General features: G+C 31.0%; 2 protein-coding genes across 2 annotated transcripts; both read right to left on the minus strand.

The window, feature by feature from the left end:
• Positions 1-18: 18 nt before the first annotated feature.
• LOC106615587 (uncharacterized) lies at positions 19-7,246 on the minus strand. Its single transcript, XM_014231865.3, has 4 exons — positions 6,999-7,246; positions 6,606-6,710; positions 875-1,846; positions 19-323 (listed from the first exon to the last, which is right to left on the minus strand). Exons 1-4 carry the CDS (start codon positions 7,072-7,074, stop codon positions 127-129), a joined length of 1,350 nt encoding a protein of 449 aa, XP_014087340.2. The 5' UTR covers positions 7,075-7,246; the 3' UTR covers positions 19-126.
• A 1,843-nt stretch (positions 7,247-9,089) lies between these two features.
• LOC106615591 (integumentary mucin A.1) lies at positions 9,090-13,924 on the minus strand. The gene is made up of 4 exons (XM_014231870.3): positions 13,603-13,924; positions 10,178-10,771; positions 9,662-9,877; positions 9,090-9,569 (listed from the first exon to the last, which is right to left on the minus strand). The coding sequence occupies exons 1-4, from the start codon at positions 13,652-13,654 to the stop codon at positions 9,358-9,360; spliced, it is 1,074 nt and encodes a 357-aa protein (XP_014087345.2). The 5' UTR covers positions 13,655-13,924; the 3' UTR covers positions 9,090-9,357.
• Positions 13,925-20,737: the final 6,813 nt, after the last annotated feature.

Raw genomic sequence — 20,737 nt, forward strand, 5'->3', positions numbered from 1 at the left:
ATGAATATATGTCAATAGTTTGATTTGTAAATTACTATATTTCAAATTCATAGGAGCACATATATGTACAATATATATAAAAGTATATTTAAATATTTGTAGTAGCATATTTTGTTAGTGTATATTTTATTTCATACGCCACAACGTGAAGAGCACAGCTGACAGTAAGCCATTTGTTAAGAAGAAATACGCAGCGCCATTTGTCTTATTATTGCAATTAGAAGAGTCACAAACTACGCAGTTATCGTTGTACGGATCATTGCAAATAAATTGATCACGATCTTCCAAATCGATCAGGCAACCACGTATAAGCAAATTAGTTCCTATAAATATAAATAAATCATCATTTGTTTACATAAATATAATTATTAATAAGGTTCAGAGCTACATATAATATGTATACAATATGAGTGTGCGGAACTTAGTTTAGAAAAAACGCTGTATTGATGCGATCTGAAAAAATAGTTCGGAGATTGTATCGTTGCCTTGAACAACTATCCATGCTGAATTCCAAAAATGAACATATGTCATCAAATAAAAAAGTTTTCCATACAAAGACTTAAATTTGATCGTTCAGTTTGTATGGTGTAGCTATATGCGACTCCGACAAATGAGCAACTTCTTGGTGAAAGAGGGACGTGTGCAAAATTTAACATCGATATCTTAATAACTGAAGGAATTAGTTTTTGTATTTAAAGATAAATGAACAAATGGACATGGCTAAATTGTCTCAGCCCATCACGGTGATTTATATATATACGATATTTTTACGGTCTCCGTTGTTGCCGGTTGGGTGTTACAAACTTCGTGGCAAACTATATATATTTACTTACTATGTACAGGTTATAAATATTTCTAATAATAAATTACTTACTCCAAACGCCAGTAAAGCATTTCATGTCCGCATTTGACTGCACTAGACTTCTGCAATTTTGGCCGCCAATTTCTTTCGGTTTATGGCGACAACTGTCGTTTTCATCACTTCGGCAACGAATACAAGTGAAATTTTGTGTATCAACATTATTACAACCATTCGCATTTGTGCAAGTAGTACAATTTGTGCCAGTTTCACACGCTCTCTGGTCGGCATCATCAAGATCGTAGAAACAGCCGCGCGTTACTGTACCACTCCCATCGGTACGCGTGTAGCATTTACCTTCGGCTGAGTATAAGATTTTTTGCTCACAACTCTTAGCCGTGCTGGCCTCGTGTCCCCAAGCACAACCATCTTTGTCAGAGCATTGTATGCACTCCAACAATTGCTCAGTTTTGTAACCCAAGCTATTGCACGCATTTGAATTACAAGTTTTACACTTTTCATCGTTTGTTGCACATTTATTTTGCTCACCCACATCCGATGTACAGCCACGTGTCAGATGTGTTTCATCGCTGCCATACATGTAACAGGTATCGTTCTCCACGTACTGTGTGCACGGCAATGCGGCGCCACTTGCTTGTGCATCTGCACAAGCTGCAATTGTGTCATTGCATTGAAAGCATGTTCGGCGTTCCTGCGGGAATATGCCCAGATTACAAGCGCCACCGGTACACATTTGACATGTCTTTTCATCGGTGCATGTCTTTTCGATTTCATCTGTCACACAGCCACGTTCGGTCTTCTTTTCCAACACGCTAATCATGCATTTGCTGTCAGCTTTGTCACAAATAGCGTTATTCGCCGTAGATGCATCGGTTTGTGCACATTTTGGGTCATCATCCGAACTGCAGGACTTACATACATTCAGATTATTACATTTGTCTGTACCGCTACAACTAACGCAGCTTGGTGCTTGGCACTCAGTCTCTTTGCCATCTTCCAAACAACCACGCGAAATGGTGAGATTAGCTGTGAAGAGAGTGTATGGTACTCATATTAGAATTTTGAGTTTGAATGTTTATATTTTTATTGGCTTTTCATAATGCCACACACAGAAACGGTTACAACGAATTTGCAATATCAGCTGTTTGTAAGAAATGTTTACAAACCTTTAAATATACATATATATACTATGCATACCATGTATACACATACATACAAGTGCATAATTTGACAATGACGGTGCTATACAATCAATTCAAACCTATACTCTGCGAAATTTTGGAATCAATTTATTGCTATTATCGATTCAATATATTGAATTGCCTTGGTAATTTTAATTTACGAATAACTTGCACATTTAACGCAATCGTCTATAACGTTTATTATAATAAAAGTTATAGTTACATAACTTTGAAAAAAAAAATACTTTCAAATACTTCCGTTCCATTTACATTGTTATTCCATAGTAAAGTAGCAGCGTTGTGTATACGAATTATAAACAGTTTGAGTAGCCAGGTAAACAGTGCTGGCTGGCTCAGCGCTCTCAAAGCTAAACCTTCAATTTGTATTCATTTGCTTATAAGGCATTTTCACTAATATATTTTAATTTATAATTTTACATATTTTTTTATTAATAATTTTTTATTAATCTATGATTGTACAATATTTATTGCATAAAAAATGATGAATGAAAAGGATATAAGAATGTAACCATTGAAATTCTTTGCAGAGAACGTATATTATACAATATCTGATATATGTATGTTTTCTGTTCTTTGTTGGTTGTGTTTAACATGCACTGTTGTTATACACATTTTGGCTTGCACTGGCTGCTTAATAGAGGAATTTTTTGCGGATGCTAAGAATAATAAAATAATGATAACCAATCTTGTATATTAATGCAGCTATATATTTTATGATTATAAATAATTAATTAATATTAATTACAAAAGGCTAAAAATAAAATAAAACCTGCACTTTTAATTTAATAAATTCACAAAATTAAAAAAAAGTATTGCATTCCTTATGCAACTCTGTGCATAGCCAAATTAGACCGCTATTTCCACTGCTTGCTGTCAGTTTCCGTTTCGTCTTATGCTAAAGTGATTTGCATTGTAAGAAGCTTTTAGTGAGATTTGTGAATTTTCAATTAAAAAAGTTTATTTCAATTAATTTTTGTTAACATTGCGTTAGTTTTATGTGTTTGCTATAGACAATAAGTGAAAAATGTGCGCCGGCAGGGCAAATAAACGGTTTATTTTGTGTTGTGAAAAAGTGGCCGCTGCGAGTCGTAGTGCATTCTCAAGTTTGTGAAAGTGCGATTTTTTTTAATATAAATGTTATAGGTTTTACGACAAAATATTGCGCTTCGTCACACTTTAAACGCAATGTAGGTAAGTTATTTGTTAAATATAATAATATTTTAATAATTTATATAAAAATATACCAGCGCATTTGCTGCGTAGTTACTTGCTCACGAAGTGCAGTTGTATGTGCGCTGGCAGCAGCAACAGCACTGCTCAGTTACTTTTGTTGGTTTTCATGCAATTTATTTGATGTTAATAAAATAAATATGACATTGGTGTGTAACATAACTTCAAATTTTATTTTATACAATCGCTTAAGAAAAATATTTTTTGGCAGTAATAAAATGAAACAATATGAGAACTGCATATGGTGATAGGTTATTTTTAACGATAAGTCAGCAACATTGATAAATTGCAGAGCTGTTATTACACAAGATATATCATGCGATTTTCCATTTTTTGAGACATTTACATAATTGCATCTTTGAAATAATTATTTTATGTTTTATTTGGAATAAAAAATATTGTGGATTTAATAATTTAAAAATTCCTAATAAGAGTTTGACAATTTAAAAAATTTAACTAAGTAAATAAGCTTAAATTTTAGTAGTGCCTCTGTTTAAGAAAATTTAAATATTGCTTTAATTGCAAATCGCTCTAAAAGGGCCGAAGCTGGAACAAATTTATTCATGCTGGTGTTCATTCACACTTAATGCGCTCAAATTTCGTACGCGGCAGTAATTAGGAGTATTTGGGGAAGAAATACAAACATTTTTTAACTAAGACTGCAGATTTTGTATAGTTGCGGTTATATTAAAAAAAAACTAAAATAAGAAAAAAGCTAACTTCCGCTGCACTGAAGCTATAGTATCGTAAATAGGTGCATTTTTTATAGCAACTATATGTATAATTAAAACATAACCGGCCTAAGGCCACTTTGAATGGTAGCTATATGCTATAGTGGTCTAATCTGAACAATATGCTCCGATAGCGTTAGCTGGGAAATAACCCACGTCAAATTTTCTAAAGATATCTTGTGAAATGAAAAAGCTTTCCACATAAGAACTTGATTTTTGGCGTTCAGTTTGTGTGACAGCTATGTGCTATAGTGGTTCGATCTGAACCGATCGAAGGTTGCATAACTGCCTTCAGCAATAATATATGCCGAATTTTGTGAAGATATCTTGTCAAATAAAAAAGTTATTCATACAAGAATTTGATTTTGATCGTTCAGTTCGTATGACAGCCATATGCTACAGTGGTCTGATATTGGCGGTTCCGACAAAATAAAAACTAAAGACTAGTACAGGCAGTCGACTCAGCTCGTCACACAAATCATTTATATATATATATATTTTACAGGGTTGCACACTTAGTTTACCTTTTTTAGGGTATTTAAAGCGAGATCAACACTTCTGCTGCTAGCCAAAATTGTATGAATTAGTCTTAATTGGCAGGTAGTATGTGCATCAATTGCTAATCGTTTTTATTTATTTCAGCAAAAATACCCCAGCGAGTTAGTCCAATATTTCATTTGGTTTCTTGTCTTAATATAAATATTGATATTCATATGTAATCACTATACAACTTTTTGCATTATAGATAGTCGCAGGTGCTTAGTGCCGCTGCTAACCACGATAAAGAGCAAACAGTTATTGAGGCTACGGCGATCACAATTGGCATGCAATAAATCAATAGTCCATGGGAGATAACAAAACTAAATTGGAGAGTGATTCATTGCAAGCACGCAATTATGTAGATATGTATGCATAGTATGTATATATTTCATTGCCCGCTTTATACATATGTATATATTATTTTTATCCAAAGCTGCCCCTATGGTTAGCACCATGACCTATTTAACTTAATTTTGTGACATACTTTAGAATTTTGTTTCAATAATCTATATTTTGATACTTTGGATCTTTTATTAATACCAAACTAAGTTATTTGATATATTGCTAAGGCATTTTATTCCTTTGTTTGATAAGTGAAATTCACCAGCCATTTTTTATAAATACATAAACAAAGCTAATCTATCATTATTGGCAGGCAACTGTATGAATAGTATAGTATGTGTAATTTCACAATTATGCGCTTATAGGGATTGTCTGATAGCCCATAAAAGACACTAAAGTGACATTGATATATTGATGTATTGTAAAATGTGGTGTATATTTAAAAATATAGACCTGAAAGAGTGAACGCAAATATTATGGAACCTAGATTTTTTTTGCAAACATTTTTAGTTTAATTAAAAACTCTACTAATTTCTGATAATGATTTGATTTATTAGTTTTATTAAATCAAATGTGCAATAAAGTTTTTGCATTTTGCAAAATAGTAAAAACAGTGCTTTTTAAAATCAGTTACCTTTTTTAAGCTAGAAAGCAGGGTTTAAGGAAAAATATAACAATGGTGGGCGTGGTGTATCTGTCTGTCTGTACTTCCATTTTGCTTCAAAATGTACAGAGAGGTTCTTTAGGCCATTGGAGAAATGGCTCCATGTGTCTTTTGTAGCCAAATTTAAAAATATTTGAAAAAAAATTATTATTTTTTGTTTTTAATACTAAAACAATAATAATTAAACTGACACAACTTCAATCTGGCAAAAAGTATATTTTTCGTGTTTTTTTTTTATCTCCAGCTTTGGATCAGCCAGGGTTATTTGTTTGAAAAACAAACAATAATATATATTTAAAAGTTTTTTGGATGGAAAATAATTTTTTTTTTTAAATATTTTATGAAAAAACGGATCATGTCAATTTAATTTGAATTTATTTTTGTTTACTTATAGTACGTTTTCGTTATAATTTCTATTTTTTTTTTTGAATTTTTACTTAAAAATAACAAAGTTCCGCAAAAAAAAACAGGGTGACCCAATCGGAAGTACTGCCATATCCAAAATAACTTAAGTTACAAGTTAAGTGAAGTCACAATTTAAGTTAAGTTAAGTTATAATTTGAGTTAAGCCACAAGTTAGTTAAGTTAAGTTACGCCACAAGTTAAGTTAAGTTAGTTTATACGTTATTTTCAAATAATTAAACAAGTTTATGTTTTCAAAAATATAGACCACATTATATAGTTGTCAGTTTAAGACGAGAATACTCGTCAAACAGTAATTTCAAAGTGTTTTCTGCAAACAGTGAATATTTTACGCAGACTTGACTGTACACTTACATGTGCTTCGATAAGTTTTATCGCAAACTATATATTTTCATATAATTTATATATATTTATTAGACTATTTTCGTGTTCATTTAGTCAGAGAAGCCAATTGCTGTTCAATAAACACCAACACGTCAACCAACACAATATAATATTAATTGCTATCAGAGTTTTTTTACTTGGTTATCAAGTGGGATCACTAAAATCAAATGCGTTTTTTGCATTATAAACACTTACGTTTATATGTAAATAAAAACGTTAGACTATTTACTTTCATGAAAATGTATGTATTTTTATATGACGTTACATACCGTTAATTTGTGTGTAGCAAGTTTTCGCCTCGCAGGTTTTTATATCAGTGGCCTCTAGATTTTTCAAGCAGTTATCCGCATCGTAGCAACTAATGCAAGTAAGATCTAATTAAAGAGAAATAGTTTGGAATTTTTTTTATTTTTCCTTCACTTTTACTATTTTTACATATTTTTATATTAATATTTAGTAACTACAGTAGCCCCTGCTTAATTAAATTGCCTTGAAAATTGAAATTGATGTAAAGTCTACAAAAGCATTCTCATTTTACATTAAATGAGTATAGACGAAATATAACTGCAATTCCACGAATCGTTGCCTTAAATCAGTTAATTGCAGTTGTTTAATTTTGTAATTAGTTTAACCAGGCACTACTGTACATTATCTATTAACACCTTGTGCAGCGACGTAGGCAAGCAGCAGTGAAACGGCAAAAATAGTTATATACGACTTATTGTTGTACCACATCATATTGAAGACACTGTTTTGTTTGTATTTAATTTTTCCTGATCACTATATTAAATTATGCTATCACTACTTTGATTGCTAAGAGGAGAATTAACTTCTAACACTTATTTTAATTATCACTTTATTTTCGGCCACTTCTGTTCACTTATACCGCTAAACGGCTACTGATCTCTGCACCGTTCAGTTAAATTTCAATATTCAGTATGTTGGCGCAATCTTATCACATATCTGTTGTGTTATCATTAGATATTTCATGGTATACTTGTGGAAAACGATTGCCAATGAAAGTGGGTTGTAAATTTCAGTTTAAATTACTACTATTTTTTTTAATATGTATATTTGCACTTGGGCGCAGTTTTTCTTACCAACACTGTACTGTGTTATACTTGTATGTACAAATTAAGTATATACTGTTATACATAGCACTGGGTGTGCTGTGTGCATAAAATTTTATTATGTGTTGCGTGATTATAGTGGATAATGAGTTATGAAGATTTTTAAATTAAATGTTAATAAAAAATATTTTTTTAGTTTATGTATTCTGCAATATATATCAAATATTGTTAAAAGGACGCATAGGTTTATATTCCTGCACATATTATATACAGAACAATAGGTATATATGTTAAAGTTTATTCCATTATATGCACCAAATAACTTCATATTTAACAGCCGAAGAAATTAGATTTAAAAACACTGTCAGCTTAAAGCTGTGAGTGAACGTAGAAAAGATTATTGCTCGAAAGCTCAACTGCCGCAGTCTAAAGCTTGAGCATATAAAACCCGTCTATGAACCGACGCAAACTTAAAACTATTGGCTTATTCATTATTTTCGCAGCGAACTTCACACTTAACCACTTAACCGTTTAACCGTTATATATATGAACAACTGATATAGTGAGGCTTGTTTGTCAAAATTTTCCTAAATTTTTTGGATCAGTTTTTGTTTTGTGCCCTATCGAAGATGGAAGATCGAAAATAGCATCTACGGCATATTTTACTGTTATAATATCAAAAGGGAAAAAATGCAGTTCAAGACGGAGAAGAGGTGTTGACTGAACGCCAATGCCAAAATTGGTTTGCAATATTTTGTTCCGGCTATTTCGATCTTGAGGATGTACCACGTCCTGGAAGGACTCTTGAAGCCGATGTGGAAAAAATAAAGTCGTTGTTCAACCTTCATCTCATATCAGGATGTCAAAAACCATTTGAACCAGTTCTTTGCCTGCAAGGATGAAATTTTTATGCGCGTGGAATCAATCTCTTGTGCGAAAGATATTATTGGATCAAAATGGTTAATATATAATTTCATAAAACGTTTTACACAATTAAAAATCGTGTTTGAATTGCACTAAAAAAATGAAATTACTTAGTGAACGACCCAAAAGTTTCATTATGTATCAGATTCCGGTATTATATGGGGACACGTATTCTAGGAAACTTTAAGTTTACCAGCTTCCAAAAATGAGCAATGGCGTTCGAGGAGCTGGTATTCAAAGTTTTTTAGTTTTGTAAATGAATTGAAAAATAAAATTACAGCTTGCTCTGCTGAATTTAGATTTGATTTTTCAACTTCAATGCACAAAGAGTGCGTAAAAGTGGTGGTGCTTATTGGCAACTTGGTTTGTCATCACTGGCATTGTGATGTATACTTTCTTTCGACCTTTCGTGCCGACGATTGTTTAAAGGTTCACAGCAAAAAGGCGTCTATTAAACAACATGTGCTCCAAAGTAGAAATGTGGATAGTCCACAGGGTCTATCTGGACTTTTAAGACTACTACGGCTGTGCTTAATAAAGTAGCGGAGCTAGATTGGACTCTGATTATATGGTAAAAGGAGGTCATACATTACTACCAGTTTTGGTCAGTTGATAAATTGTAGTAAGGATCTATCGCTTTGCTTGATAGCTACTACTGCTTTACTATTGCCGTGTTAGTTTGTATGTATATTCTCTCAAAACTTCGCAAGCTTTGAAAGTTCTCGAAGCTTTTTCAGCAAAAAATACAAAACTCTAGCATGAAATTGGTAATTTTCAATTTAGTTTCATTTTATTATAGGTATATATACAATATAATAAATACTATCATTTACAAAAGCATCATATTTGTCACTAATACATTAATAATTCGTGGTTATTTACTTTAGCGCTGTTGTTTTTTTCATTTATAAAACTTACAAATATATCTACACACATATGTACTAATATACATACAAGTATAACATACATACATATAAAATTAAATTAAATACATAAATAAGTAGAAAGTATTTATTTTATTTATCACTTAAAATAAAAACTTTGCCAACAATACGCACAAAAGTGCCAACGCAGATAATTTTGTTATTGCACTACCGTTACATAAGTCTGTTTGACACGCCACACACTCGTCACTATTATCTGTTGCCGTTATGTTCAGTTCGTTCCGCACAGCCTCGCATGCGCTTTGGCCATAAGGTATGGCAATACAGCCAAGTTTCAATGTGCTGTCATCATTAACTAAAGTAGAAGAAGAAAAAGATGATGTGAAACCGTTTATTTTAGAGTTATTAAAATTTAAAATAAAATTCAAATAATGCGATCTCCGTTACCTGGAATTTGCACCCTGTAGCAAGCAAAACCTTTCACATCGGCGAGTTCCAATCGCGAAACTGAGCGATAATTTTGAAGAAGAATTTCCGCAGCATTCTCCGATAAACTTTTGTTTATGTCCTCAACATCATAAGCTCTACCGTCATTGGGACAGTTAATCACAGTCTTTTCATCACAATCGTCCCCCTCACACGCATAACATTGAAGCTTATTAGCTGGAAGAAAATAATTGAATTTTAGAATAGTATAGACGATAGTTTAGTAATTAGGAGCAGTTTTTTCAATGAACCGAAAGAAGGAGCCTTCATTGAGTTAACCAGAACTTAACTGACAGATGATTGCTAACATTGAGAAAACGGCCCTAAGACGATATTTATGGTATGCAAAGAATAACTTCGTCCGGTTCAGGTTAAGAAAGTTTTCAAAATATATATTTTTAAGCCCGATTCCATAAATTCTTTTTAAATGATTAAAGATTCCGAATTAAATTAGAAAATATTTGTAGAGATACTCACCTGGCGGCGCTTCTGTAGCGGGTGAATTTGTACTATTATTCTCCACGGGAGTGGTATCGGGAGTTTCAGTTGAGCCAGACGTACTATCTGTTGTTTCCTCGGTAGCAAGTGTGGTTTCGCCAGAGCTATTTGTTGTTGCGTTCGTCGATGTTTCACTAGTGTTTGGCGTGGTTTCGCTCGCGGCAACCGTTGTAGTTTCACTAGGGACAGTAGTCGGGTTTTCGCTTGGAGCAACCGAGGTTGTTTCGTCAGGAGTGACAGTGGTAGGTTCCCCAGTAACAGTAGTTGTTTCACTAGAAGCAGAGGTAGTTGTCTCACTAGAAGTTACCGATGTGGTTTCATCTGTAGTAAGTGCGGTTGGTTCACCAGTAACAGTAGTTGGTTCACTAGAAGCAGAGGTAGTTGTCTCACTAGAAGTTACCGATGTGGTTTCATCTGTAGTAAGTGCGGTTGGTTCCCTAGTAACAGTAATTGGCTCACTAGAAGCAGTAGTAGTCGTATCACTAGAATCAGAAATAGCTGTCACAATTGTTGTCGTTGGCTCTCCAGTAGTATCAGTACTATTGCCAGTACCCTCCAAGACTTCTGTTGAGACTGTTGTATTTATTCAAAGAAAAAAGATACTTAATAATTGTGTTTTAAAATTTTGGTTAGGTTAGGTTATAAGGTCGATGCAAAAACGGATCCCACTTGGACAGAACGCTGGTCCATTGCGCTAACTAAATACTCCTAAGTATTGATCGAAAAAATTCTCAAAATTGACAAAGTGTTTTGAGCTAGCCACAAAATTGTTGAGGCGGCTGATATCGATTCCGGCTATTTTACCTGGTTTGCCGAAGTTACGACCGTCCAGATCTTTCAACCTCAGTCTAGCAAAAGCTGGAAAATGGAGGAGAAAGGATTTCACAGTCCTACAGGAGATAGTTCAGAAGTCCAATGCTAACGCGCAAGAGGACAGCGGAGACTCAACTAATTCTCAATCCAATCTAATCGAGACACGAATGCGCTCTCTTGCCAGCTCATCAGTTTTGGAGTTTCCTGAGAACCATGCACCCAGATGAGTCTGATAAGCATGTTTCATCAGCAAAACATGAATAAACTTGTGTACGAGTCTCATTGTATGAACCCGATAGTGGCATATCTAACTGGTTTAATTCTTTGTAGGGTATATACATACTTGTAGGTAGGTATGTGGGCAAATATAAGATATAATATTTGAATGTGACTTCGGCTGATATGAGCAACATGCGCATCATATGTCAAATCAATTTGGAAAATACGATAATTATTATGATTTTAGATATTATATATACATATATAGAAAAATATACATAATATATGTTAGTTCGTTATATACATATGTAAATGTATATGTACGAAGAGTGTATTGTTATTCTCTCTGAGGAAGCAGGTGTGCCTAAAGTAAGATATTTTCGCAGTTTGGCAAGATCAGCATATCTTTTTGGACAACATTCTTTTAATGACATCCAACGCGAGAAGTGAGTTTATGTTATCAAAATAAATTTTTTTTTTAATTTGCGATAAAAACTACTTTTTTTTACAATTTTGTGTTTTTTCTTCAAACAAAAAGCAAAGAAAAGGCGTGTTTCTTTTACACTAAATAATTTTCCATGATACTCCTTATTATGAAAGTGAGTAACTCATCAAATTTGATTGACGTCATATTATCGATCGAATATTGTAGCAGATTTATTTATAGATAAATTTTTGCTTTAATTTTTTTTTGCACACATAATATGGCTTTATATGGAAAAGCCATACAGCAAAATATCGCGCAATATCTTTTAGATTAAATTGCAATTATAACTAGCTACATATACAAAATTGTTACTGCAATATTTAATAAAATAATATAAAATTATTTTATTCTTATTGCCATTTATTTTTAAATCGTGCGTGCAAAAATACTAAGTGCAGAGAAAATATACTTACTGATTTAATTATATAAAAGTACAAAAAATTTTATTAAAAATGTAGTTACATTTTTTAAACTAATTATTTAGTTAGGTTTTCAAGGTTATTGTTTTTGAATTTTTTTACTGATTTCAATATATATGTAGAATATAGATTTAGTGGTTATTAATTTTTTTAATTTTAATTGTTAAGGTTACTTTATTTAAAAATATTTGAATTTCAAAGTTTAAAACAAAAATAATACTTTAAAATTTGCTTAATATCTTATTAGTATTTATTAAAAATTTAGTAGTAATTTATTAAAATTATTTAATTAAATCTGTATTAAATTTTTTTCTTTTATTATAATTAAAATCTAATAACTTTACAAAATATAAGGTTGAAACGTTTTCATATAAGATATTTAATATTTACTATTATAAAATTAATTATAATTTAAGAAACATAAAATTTATTATTTTTATGATTGTAAGGGGGGAAAAAAAGGTTTCTTATTTATGATTATATTATATAATATTAGGTGGCTCAATTATGTATTAGATTTTTGCTTTGTTTTTAGTTTTATAATTTTTAATTATGTTCTAAGTATTAAATTTAAATTATGTTTTTTTAGATTTTAAGCTTAAGTTTAATTTCTGAAACTGTTTGCATTAAAATTATAGGAATTTGTAGTATTTCAATATATCTTATATAATAAAGGCATTTTATTTCATTTTCTTTTTATTTTGTGGAGTTTAATTTAATATAATAATATATATAGGTATATATAATAATAAATTATTTGGTCATATATTATTTGTTTTTCATTTTACTGAATATTATTTCAATTTTAATATAGTTTAGTTTAGTTTAATATAGTTAGTTTTTAAAATTTAATTTGTATTTATTTAATTATTGTTTTAAGTTTTTATTTAATTTTAAAAAATTTGGTGTATTTCTAAAATAATTTAAATTTGTTAAAAATATTTTCCTTCATATTTTTATTATATTATTTTTTATTTTGTTTACTTCTTACTTCATTCTGCTATAATACTTTTTTCTTTTATTTAATTTTTACTTTAAAAATTCTTTGCATTTATTCAAATTTTTTTTTGAATTTTTTTATTTCATGAATAATTTATTATTTTCGCATTTTTTGTTGTACTAAATTTTAAGCGAATTATTGATATTTTACTTCATTTGCTTTTAAAGAAGATAAAAAATATTAGTATAACTTTTATTTTTATCATTTTTATATACTTTCTATATAGCGCAAATCGGCATTTATTCAATTACTTCATTGCATATTTACTTATACGTTTATTGTTTTTATTCACATAATTATTTTTTTATTTATTACTCGTTTGAAAGAAATTTCTCAATATTAATTATAATTAATTAAATATGTATATTTCTTTGCTAAAATTAAAATTAAAAAAAAAACACTTCTTTTATAATATAATTTTTTTTTTATATTATTGTATTTCTTCCAACATCCTTTTTGCGCTCACCTGCATCAATGCCTGTCAGCAGCACGAACACAAAAATTGTTAGCAATTTCATTTTGAATATTGTGAAGCCTGTACGTTTTTCTAATTGAAACCTAAAACCTCGCGCACACCGCTTATCCTTTCACAAAATTTTTTGCGTATATAGTATTTTTTGAAATAAAGTATTTTTTAGGTAAATTTATATATTTTTTGCTTTCTTATTGTACTGCGAGTTATTTGCGCGCGTTTGAACGTTCTAGTTTTTCGTGTTTTTGCCGTCGCCACCACCGTTAGATCAATGAGATCAAATTCGTCTGAGTGTGCCGTAATGACTACATATTGTACATTATGTTAACATGGCTTTTATCGGAGCGTTAAGAAATTTCCACCACACCCTTGATAACCTCGCTTGTGTCCATGGCCCGTTATCAGTTCCAACGGCTTTAATGCAAGTGGGTGCAAATGTGGAGAAAAAATCGGCATATCTGCGTACACACAAGCAATACATATAATAAATAATTTAATATTTACTTCTGCAGGTGTATTGGTGTATATGTGTTGTATATGAAAAAAGGTGTACAACAGTTTGTGTGGGTGTGTTTAGATATGCGAAAATTGATTATATTATGGTTGGCAAAATTTTGTTTTTGGAATTGGTATGTGTGTGTGTGTGTGTAAATATGCAAATAAATACACATACATACTGTTCTCCTATGAAAAGTTTATTGTGCATTCATAATACCCACACACATGCATTACACACTTTTTCACATTTTATATTCTACTATATATACCTTATGAGCGTTTTCAATATTTTCGATAACTAGATAAGTCGGCTGATTGCTAAATTATGGAACGACAATAGTAAAAAACAAATAGCAGATGTGATTTTTTCCCCTTTTTCCTATCCTGTGTTTTAGCTTTTTATAGAGAGTTAGTTTGCTTGGAAAATTGCAACGCTTAGTAATAAATTAGTTAATATATAACTTAGCTTAACGATAATTATGGAAACACTCGCAATAAAATGTGTTGCACTTCAATCAGCATAACTGTAAAATTTACCAGTTCACTCACAAAAAGTGCCATAGTGTATGTTTGTATGTATTTAAATATATATGGTACTTGAATTCGGTTTTAAGCCTGTAATTACTATTAATTAATGAACACTTAGCCATTTCCGAGTACTTGTAAATAAGTACTTCCTCTGTTTAAGACAATTTCAAAATAAATAGCGTTACTAGAGATTTTCTACGCCTACTTTATTCTTTGTTTAAAGAAGCTTTTTAGATTTTTCTTCAACCATTTCTGGATGGTTGTCTTTAGGAATTACCACATAATTGTTTTAAATTTTTTTTATCAAGAAATTAAGTTCATAGTCAGTTTAAATACTTTTGTTGTTGTGTGTGTAAATTCGAAACGCCCACACCCAAGTTTTTCGCCACTTGGTTATGCTAATTATGACAGGGTGCTTGGCTTGTATATTGAAAAATGAATTTTTTGGGTTCCTCATTTAAACACAATTTAGTCTTAAAGACCCTTAATGCTGCAACCGCCTAAGGTTGGTCGACTGCTCTAAAATCCATCAGTAGTCAGTTCTTATCCACAATTAATTGGAAAAATCAATTGAAGCCGTTTTTGCGATCACATCAACGTAGGGGTTATTCTAGAGACTAGAGATCAACTAGAAACAAAGACCAGCACTTGTTGTTGCAGCGTACTCTGACAAGATTTTTATTCCAATCGTTCAGTTTGTACGGCAACTCTATACTGTAATGGTCCGATATCGACCTTTCCGACAGTCGGAAAGTTTCTTGGTGAGAATGGCACTCGTCCTGCGAAATTCCAGATCGATATCTCAAAAAATGAAGGACTAGTTCGTATATACTTGTATGTTTATACAAAGGGACGGACAGATGAATAGACGGACCTGGCTAAATCGACTTAGCTCGTCACGCTGATCATTTATATATATACTTTGTAGGGTTTCTGACTTTTCCTTTTGAGTGGTACAATCATCAAACTTAATATACCCTTTTCAGGGTATAAAGATAATTATCTGTTTTCATCAAATGAGAGTCAATCCATCGGAGGTTGTCTACGGTCGCTATACCTATTGTGGTTATTTAAAAAATCTCTTGTATTATTTGACGATATGAGCTATTTCTTTATATTCAGTACCTAGACATTTTGAACGATTGTATTACCGTTATATTAAGGTAACTAAAATCCCTAAATAGCGAAATTTCTTTGAGACTTCTTTTTATAACAATTGACTGTATGTTTTTAAACGAACATAACCTATCTGCATCACTCTCGTAAATTTTAATCGTTTATCTGACTTGTTAGCGGTTTTTACGAGAGCAAATCATGGCCTTAACAATTTTTCTAACGAGACGAGTTGTTTCCTTTAAACTAGAAATGTTGCCAACCAACCATCCAACCATGCTTATATTATATATGAGCCCCTTATGATAATTACTCAATAAAAGTCACTTCTTTAACTCTATTTGAATTCTTATGAGCTAGAAGTTGCATAACCTCCTCGGTGCACCTTAAATATAAAAATACTTTGATTAGATACAACTAGGTTATGTTACGCCAAGAGGTCGATCCAGCTACTACTACAACAACATTAGTTTTTGTGATGCCGGAAGCTGTGATTCTATTGAATGAATAACTAGCCAATTGCACGCCTCCGTCCCTCGTACAACTGAGTAGCAACAACAACAAGACAAATAGAGAATTGAGATTTTTTATTAGAATATTTTTTGTTATTTCTTAAGTTTTTGCCATTGTTTACTCTACAAAAATCCCTTTTGCGTGCAAATAATTTGCTGCAACCTATAAAGCAATAAAATCAAGTTCATATCGTGCAATTCTTCGCTCAATAATATATAGATAATCATTTCCAAAGAAATTCTAAGCAGATAAGTATTTTATTCGAAGAAAAGCTAAAATTTTATTAATATACTTCATAACTTAATACGAATGTCAAGTGAGTAAAATGCATAAATTGACGGAAATAGGCCAGCAGTTTAGATTGGCGCTTGGCGTTGCCATATTTTTGTGGCGCAATTGTTGGAACCCGCTTTGTTTCCGGTTAAGTGTGTACTTAATGGCATATAAACTTGTTTCAAATGCTATTGAAAATAGTATTTTGCAACGTTTTTCCGCATTTATTAATTAAAACGTCTGAGTGCTGCCGCCCCACTGCCTTTGCACAAAGTTACAATATGTCATATGCATACGCTCCGTCCCTGGCTGCTTAAGTAAATATTTGCTTACGCTTTTGATATTAGGTATATTACTTTGTGATTCCCGGTTTTTTAATATTCGCCATAATTATTATATTCGAGTGCTCATAGACATCTTATAACCATTACTGACTCATTGTTGGACTAGTAAGTGCCGACTTTACAAGTAGTAATTTAATATATGCAACAAAAACAAAAATCTATATCAACATATACGTTTAAAAGTTTTTTTACCTAAATATACGTACTATTTCAAATGATAAGAATTTTGTGTAAGCGGAAGCAGCTATTCTCTTATCTGCTTGTATGTACATATTTACGAATATTTATATATGTGTATAGTTCAAGCAAAGATATTTTTTTAAAATATTGGATGTCAACATGTAATAATAATTTTAGAATTGGTTTTCATAAAAGTAAACACATGAGTAACAGTGGTGTCGCAGCTGTGTGAGTTAAGCATGTGGCTACTAGCCGGTGGTTTGTGGGTTCAAATACCAGTTGCAATGAAATTTGATATAAAAGCTCCTAAACTGTTTATGTGTTTTGAATCTCCACACGTTTTTTCTGCCTGATAAAGCCTCTTGCAGCCTTTCTGGTTAAATTTTTAATTCTATTGATGATCTGTGAGCATAAAGCCGTATTTTTTAGTCCTCTAAAAACTAAATTACCGAACTTATTTGACGCCTATTGTACAAAAAATATCTACTTCATTCGGTACTCGGTTAGCTGAGGTATTAATTGGGGTTGTTCACACGCTGTTCACTTTCGAAAAAATAGTGAGAAATAATATACGAATAATAACCGAATCTTCATCAAAACTCATATCCGTACAATTGAAAAGGAATATTTAACTGCAACGTATACTATCCGGATTTTATGCTTGTCAACAGATACCTCACAGCTTCAGTCCTACTCAAAATTGTAACAAGATTATTTTTTTATCATCCAATATAAATAATTTTAATTTTCTTTACTTTAAGTCAGTATTCTTTTTCTAAATAAACAATATTATTTTATTTCATATTTATATATCAATATATTTATATGTACAATTTACAAGATATAGATATAGATGCAATCACAAATTACTTATTTACATAACAGTAGTCAATGTAAATAAGCTCTGATCAATAAAATTATACCACTTATCAATATTTACAGTAATTAACTCAGAGACCTTAGAGCGATCCCTGAACCGATATAACAACAAAAGCCTTTCAATAATAATTTAAGATAAGTGTTTACAATTAAGAGTGCTCATAGTAAAATAACGGAAATTATTTAATATAATACTACCCACTAGAGTTATTTATACACATGCTTTGGTAAATAAAAGAAAACTTTTGGTTTTTTGTTGAGTATTGCTAGTACTGAAGCTAGATACCGTATTGGGCAAGTAATATTCTGACTTTTTTAGCATCATCATACATATGTTAAGCTTTACATGAGATTTGCAGCTGATACTATCCGAAAGGTGGTAAGACAAAGTTTGACATTGTCAACTGTCATTAGTACTTGTCAGTTATCAAATGTCAAAATGAAAAATTTTCTATTTTAAGGTAACGGTCTAGAAAATTATATTAGAAATGCAATATATATATAATATACAATAAAATATATGAAGAAAACAATATTTTCCTCAAAAGTCACTGTTTATAAATATCAATATATATTGTATATAAAGTACAAGAAATTATGGTACGTCGCACATATACATGACATTTCAAAGAAATAAAAATAAAAATAACTGCCGGAAAATGTATAACTGAAAAGTCATAAATTGTGTTTAGACACAAAGTAAACCCCATTGTTGTAATGTAATAAATATAACCAATTATTATTATTATTTCCGAGAATTGATAAAACTGTAAAAAATAGCGGAAAATAATGACTTCTTGTATTTGTTAAGAAATTATATACTTATATTTTGGTAGAAGAGTCTCACGTATTATAAATTTTCCTTCGATTTGGACCTTGAAAATGCTAATAAAAATCTAGCAGAGTACTATAGTCCAGCAAAAAACTTTTCTCAACTTTAACATTTTATGGAAATATTCAGAGGCTTTAAATATGGAGATCTTGAATAGAACACTTATAAAAGACATTTAATATGTTATAATTGATTTGACTTTGACTTCACAAGGCAACGTCAATTCTCTGATTTTCAGACTCTGGTTTTCAGAGAGATGAAATTTTACAAAAAAGTTTAGTATTGAAACACTCATGCATTCTCCTAACAGAAGCCATTATTGTGTGGCACTTAGGCATATTGTTAAGGTTATTCCACCCACCAACGCTAAGGTCGTTGAATTATTCAAACATTCAAGGACCTCTTTATATCTATATATATATATTATAAATACATATATTAAATAGATTAGACTTGTTTTGAGTGCGATAATTCTTGAATGAATTCTTTTGTTATGACTATATATAAATAATCTGTCTTATTGCACTTGCAAATAAGTGAAATTTTTTCAAAAACAAATACATATATTTAATTCTTCTATTATGCTAACGACCTTACTCACTAAGCTTACGTAGCACTGGGCTAATACCATACACCACATATCGATAAGTTTTGAAACAGAATTTTTTTCTGAGTGTGTATTGTTAATTCCAACTAAGGCTTCTTAAACACTCACTGTGACCATCTTGTTATAACATAAATATACAATAGCTTAATCCTTCTAAAAAAAAATAACAATATTTACACGGCATTTTGTATGTTGTTATCAGGCTCTCTACAGTTTTGGCCCCATGGTTTATTTATGGATAGCGTGCGATTTTTTATCGTAATTGCGGCGAAAGACTTGTAGCATAAATGCCATATGGGTGGTAAAGTAATCAAGTAATTAAGTAATAAATGTGCACACTATAAATATTAGTATCAACTTGTTGTAGCGGAAGAAGCTTCCTCACTTAACTTTATTGATTAAATAGCAAAAACTTGTTAACTGCGAATTGAAACTTATTAGTAAAATATTTATAAACTTATCAAGAAGAGACTAAATTTTTAAAGAATAGCTCCTTTAGAATTCTCTAAATTTTTTAATATTATATACATAGAATGATCAATAGAAATTCAAAATCCACCTATGTAATAAATTTCTTTCGGAAATCTCAAAAACTGACGAAAAAATTTTTATATCCTGAAAAAAAACTTCACTCAAGAAATTGCTGGCTCGAAATCGATTTTAGACCCATATTCGCTTAGGTAGAGTTGTTCAGAATGATCCGTACAACATTTTTCGCATACGCGATTTTTCCATTTTTTTTTGACTTTGTAAATCAACCCGCTCTAACGTACGTATGCGAGTATGAAGAATATTGCCAATAAATGTTGTTTATTGCACACTAACGAAAAAGAGTTTGATTTATTAATTGTCGCCGAATATAGATTTGAGGAGCTTTATTTAGAAATATTGGTCAGACGTACTGAATTTGATATTTAAGGTAACACACTATCGCCCCTCTTTTGTGCTGATTAATGTAGTTGATATGTGTTTTACAGTGGGTGATTCCGAACAGTGTTCTAAATCTTGATGAACCCGTGTGAAAATGATTATTTTTTGTAACCAGTTAAAAAAAGCTTAAGGTAGAACGATTCATGATTTAAAACCAATTGCAATTTTGACTCATTTTTTTATTTTTGTTACCAAAAAACTTAGATATGTACATAATGATCAACAAGTATGAGATAAAGTTAAGTGGTTATATCCACTTCCAAGCAAAAGGAGAAAAATTTACTTTAATAATGAAATTTTTTTTACAAATTTTGGATTACCATGATCCCCTATGCGATCTTCAGGGAAACCTGGAATTTGATATATTTTTCTGCTTAAACTTAAAAAAAACGTAATTCCTTCGATCTTTGCCTAAAAAATATGTCTAATAAT

Source organism: Bactrocera oleae, chromosome 3 (assembly GCF_042242935.1).
Source record: "Bactrocera oleae isolate idBacOlea1 chromosome 3, idBacOlea1, whole genome shotgun sequence".
Classification (NCBI taxonomy): Eukaryota; Metazoa; Arthropoda; class Insecta; order Diptera; family Tephritidae; genus Bactrocera; species Bactrocera oleae.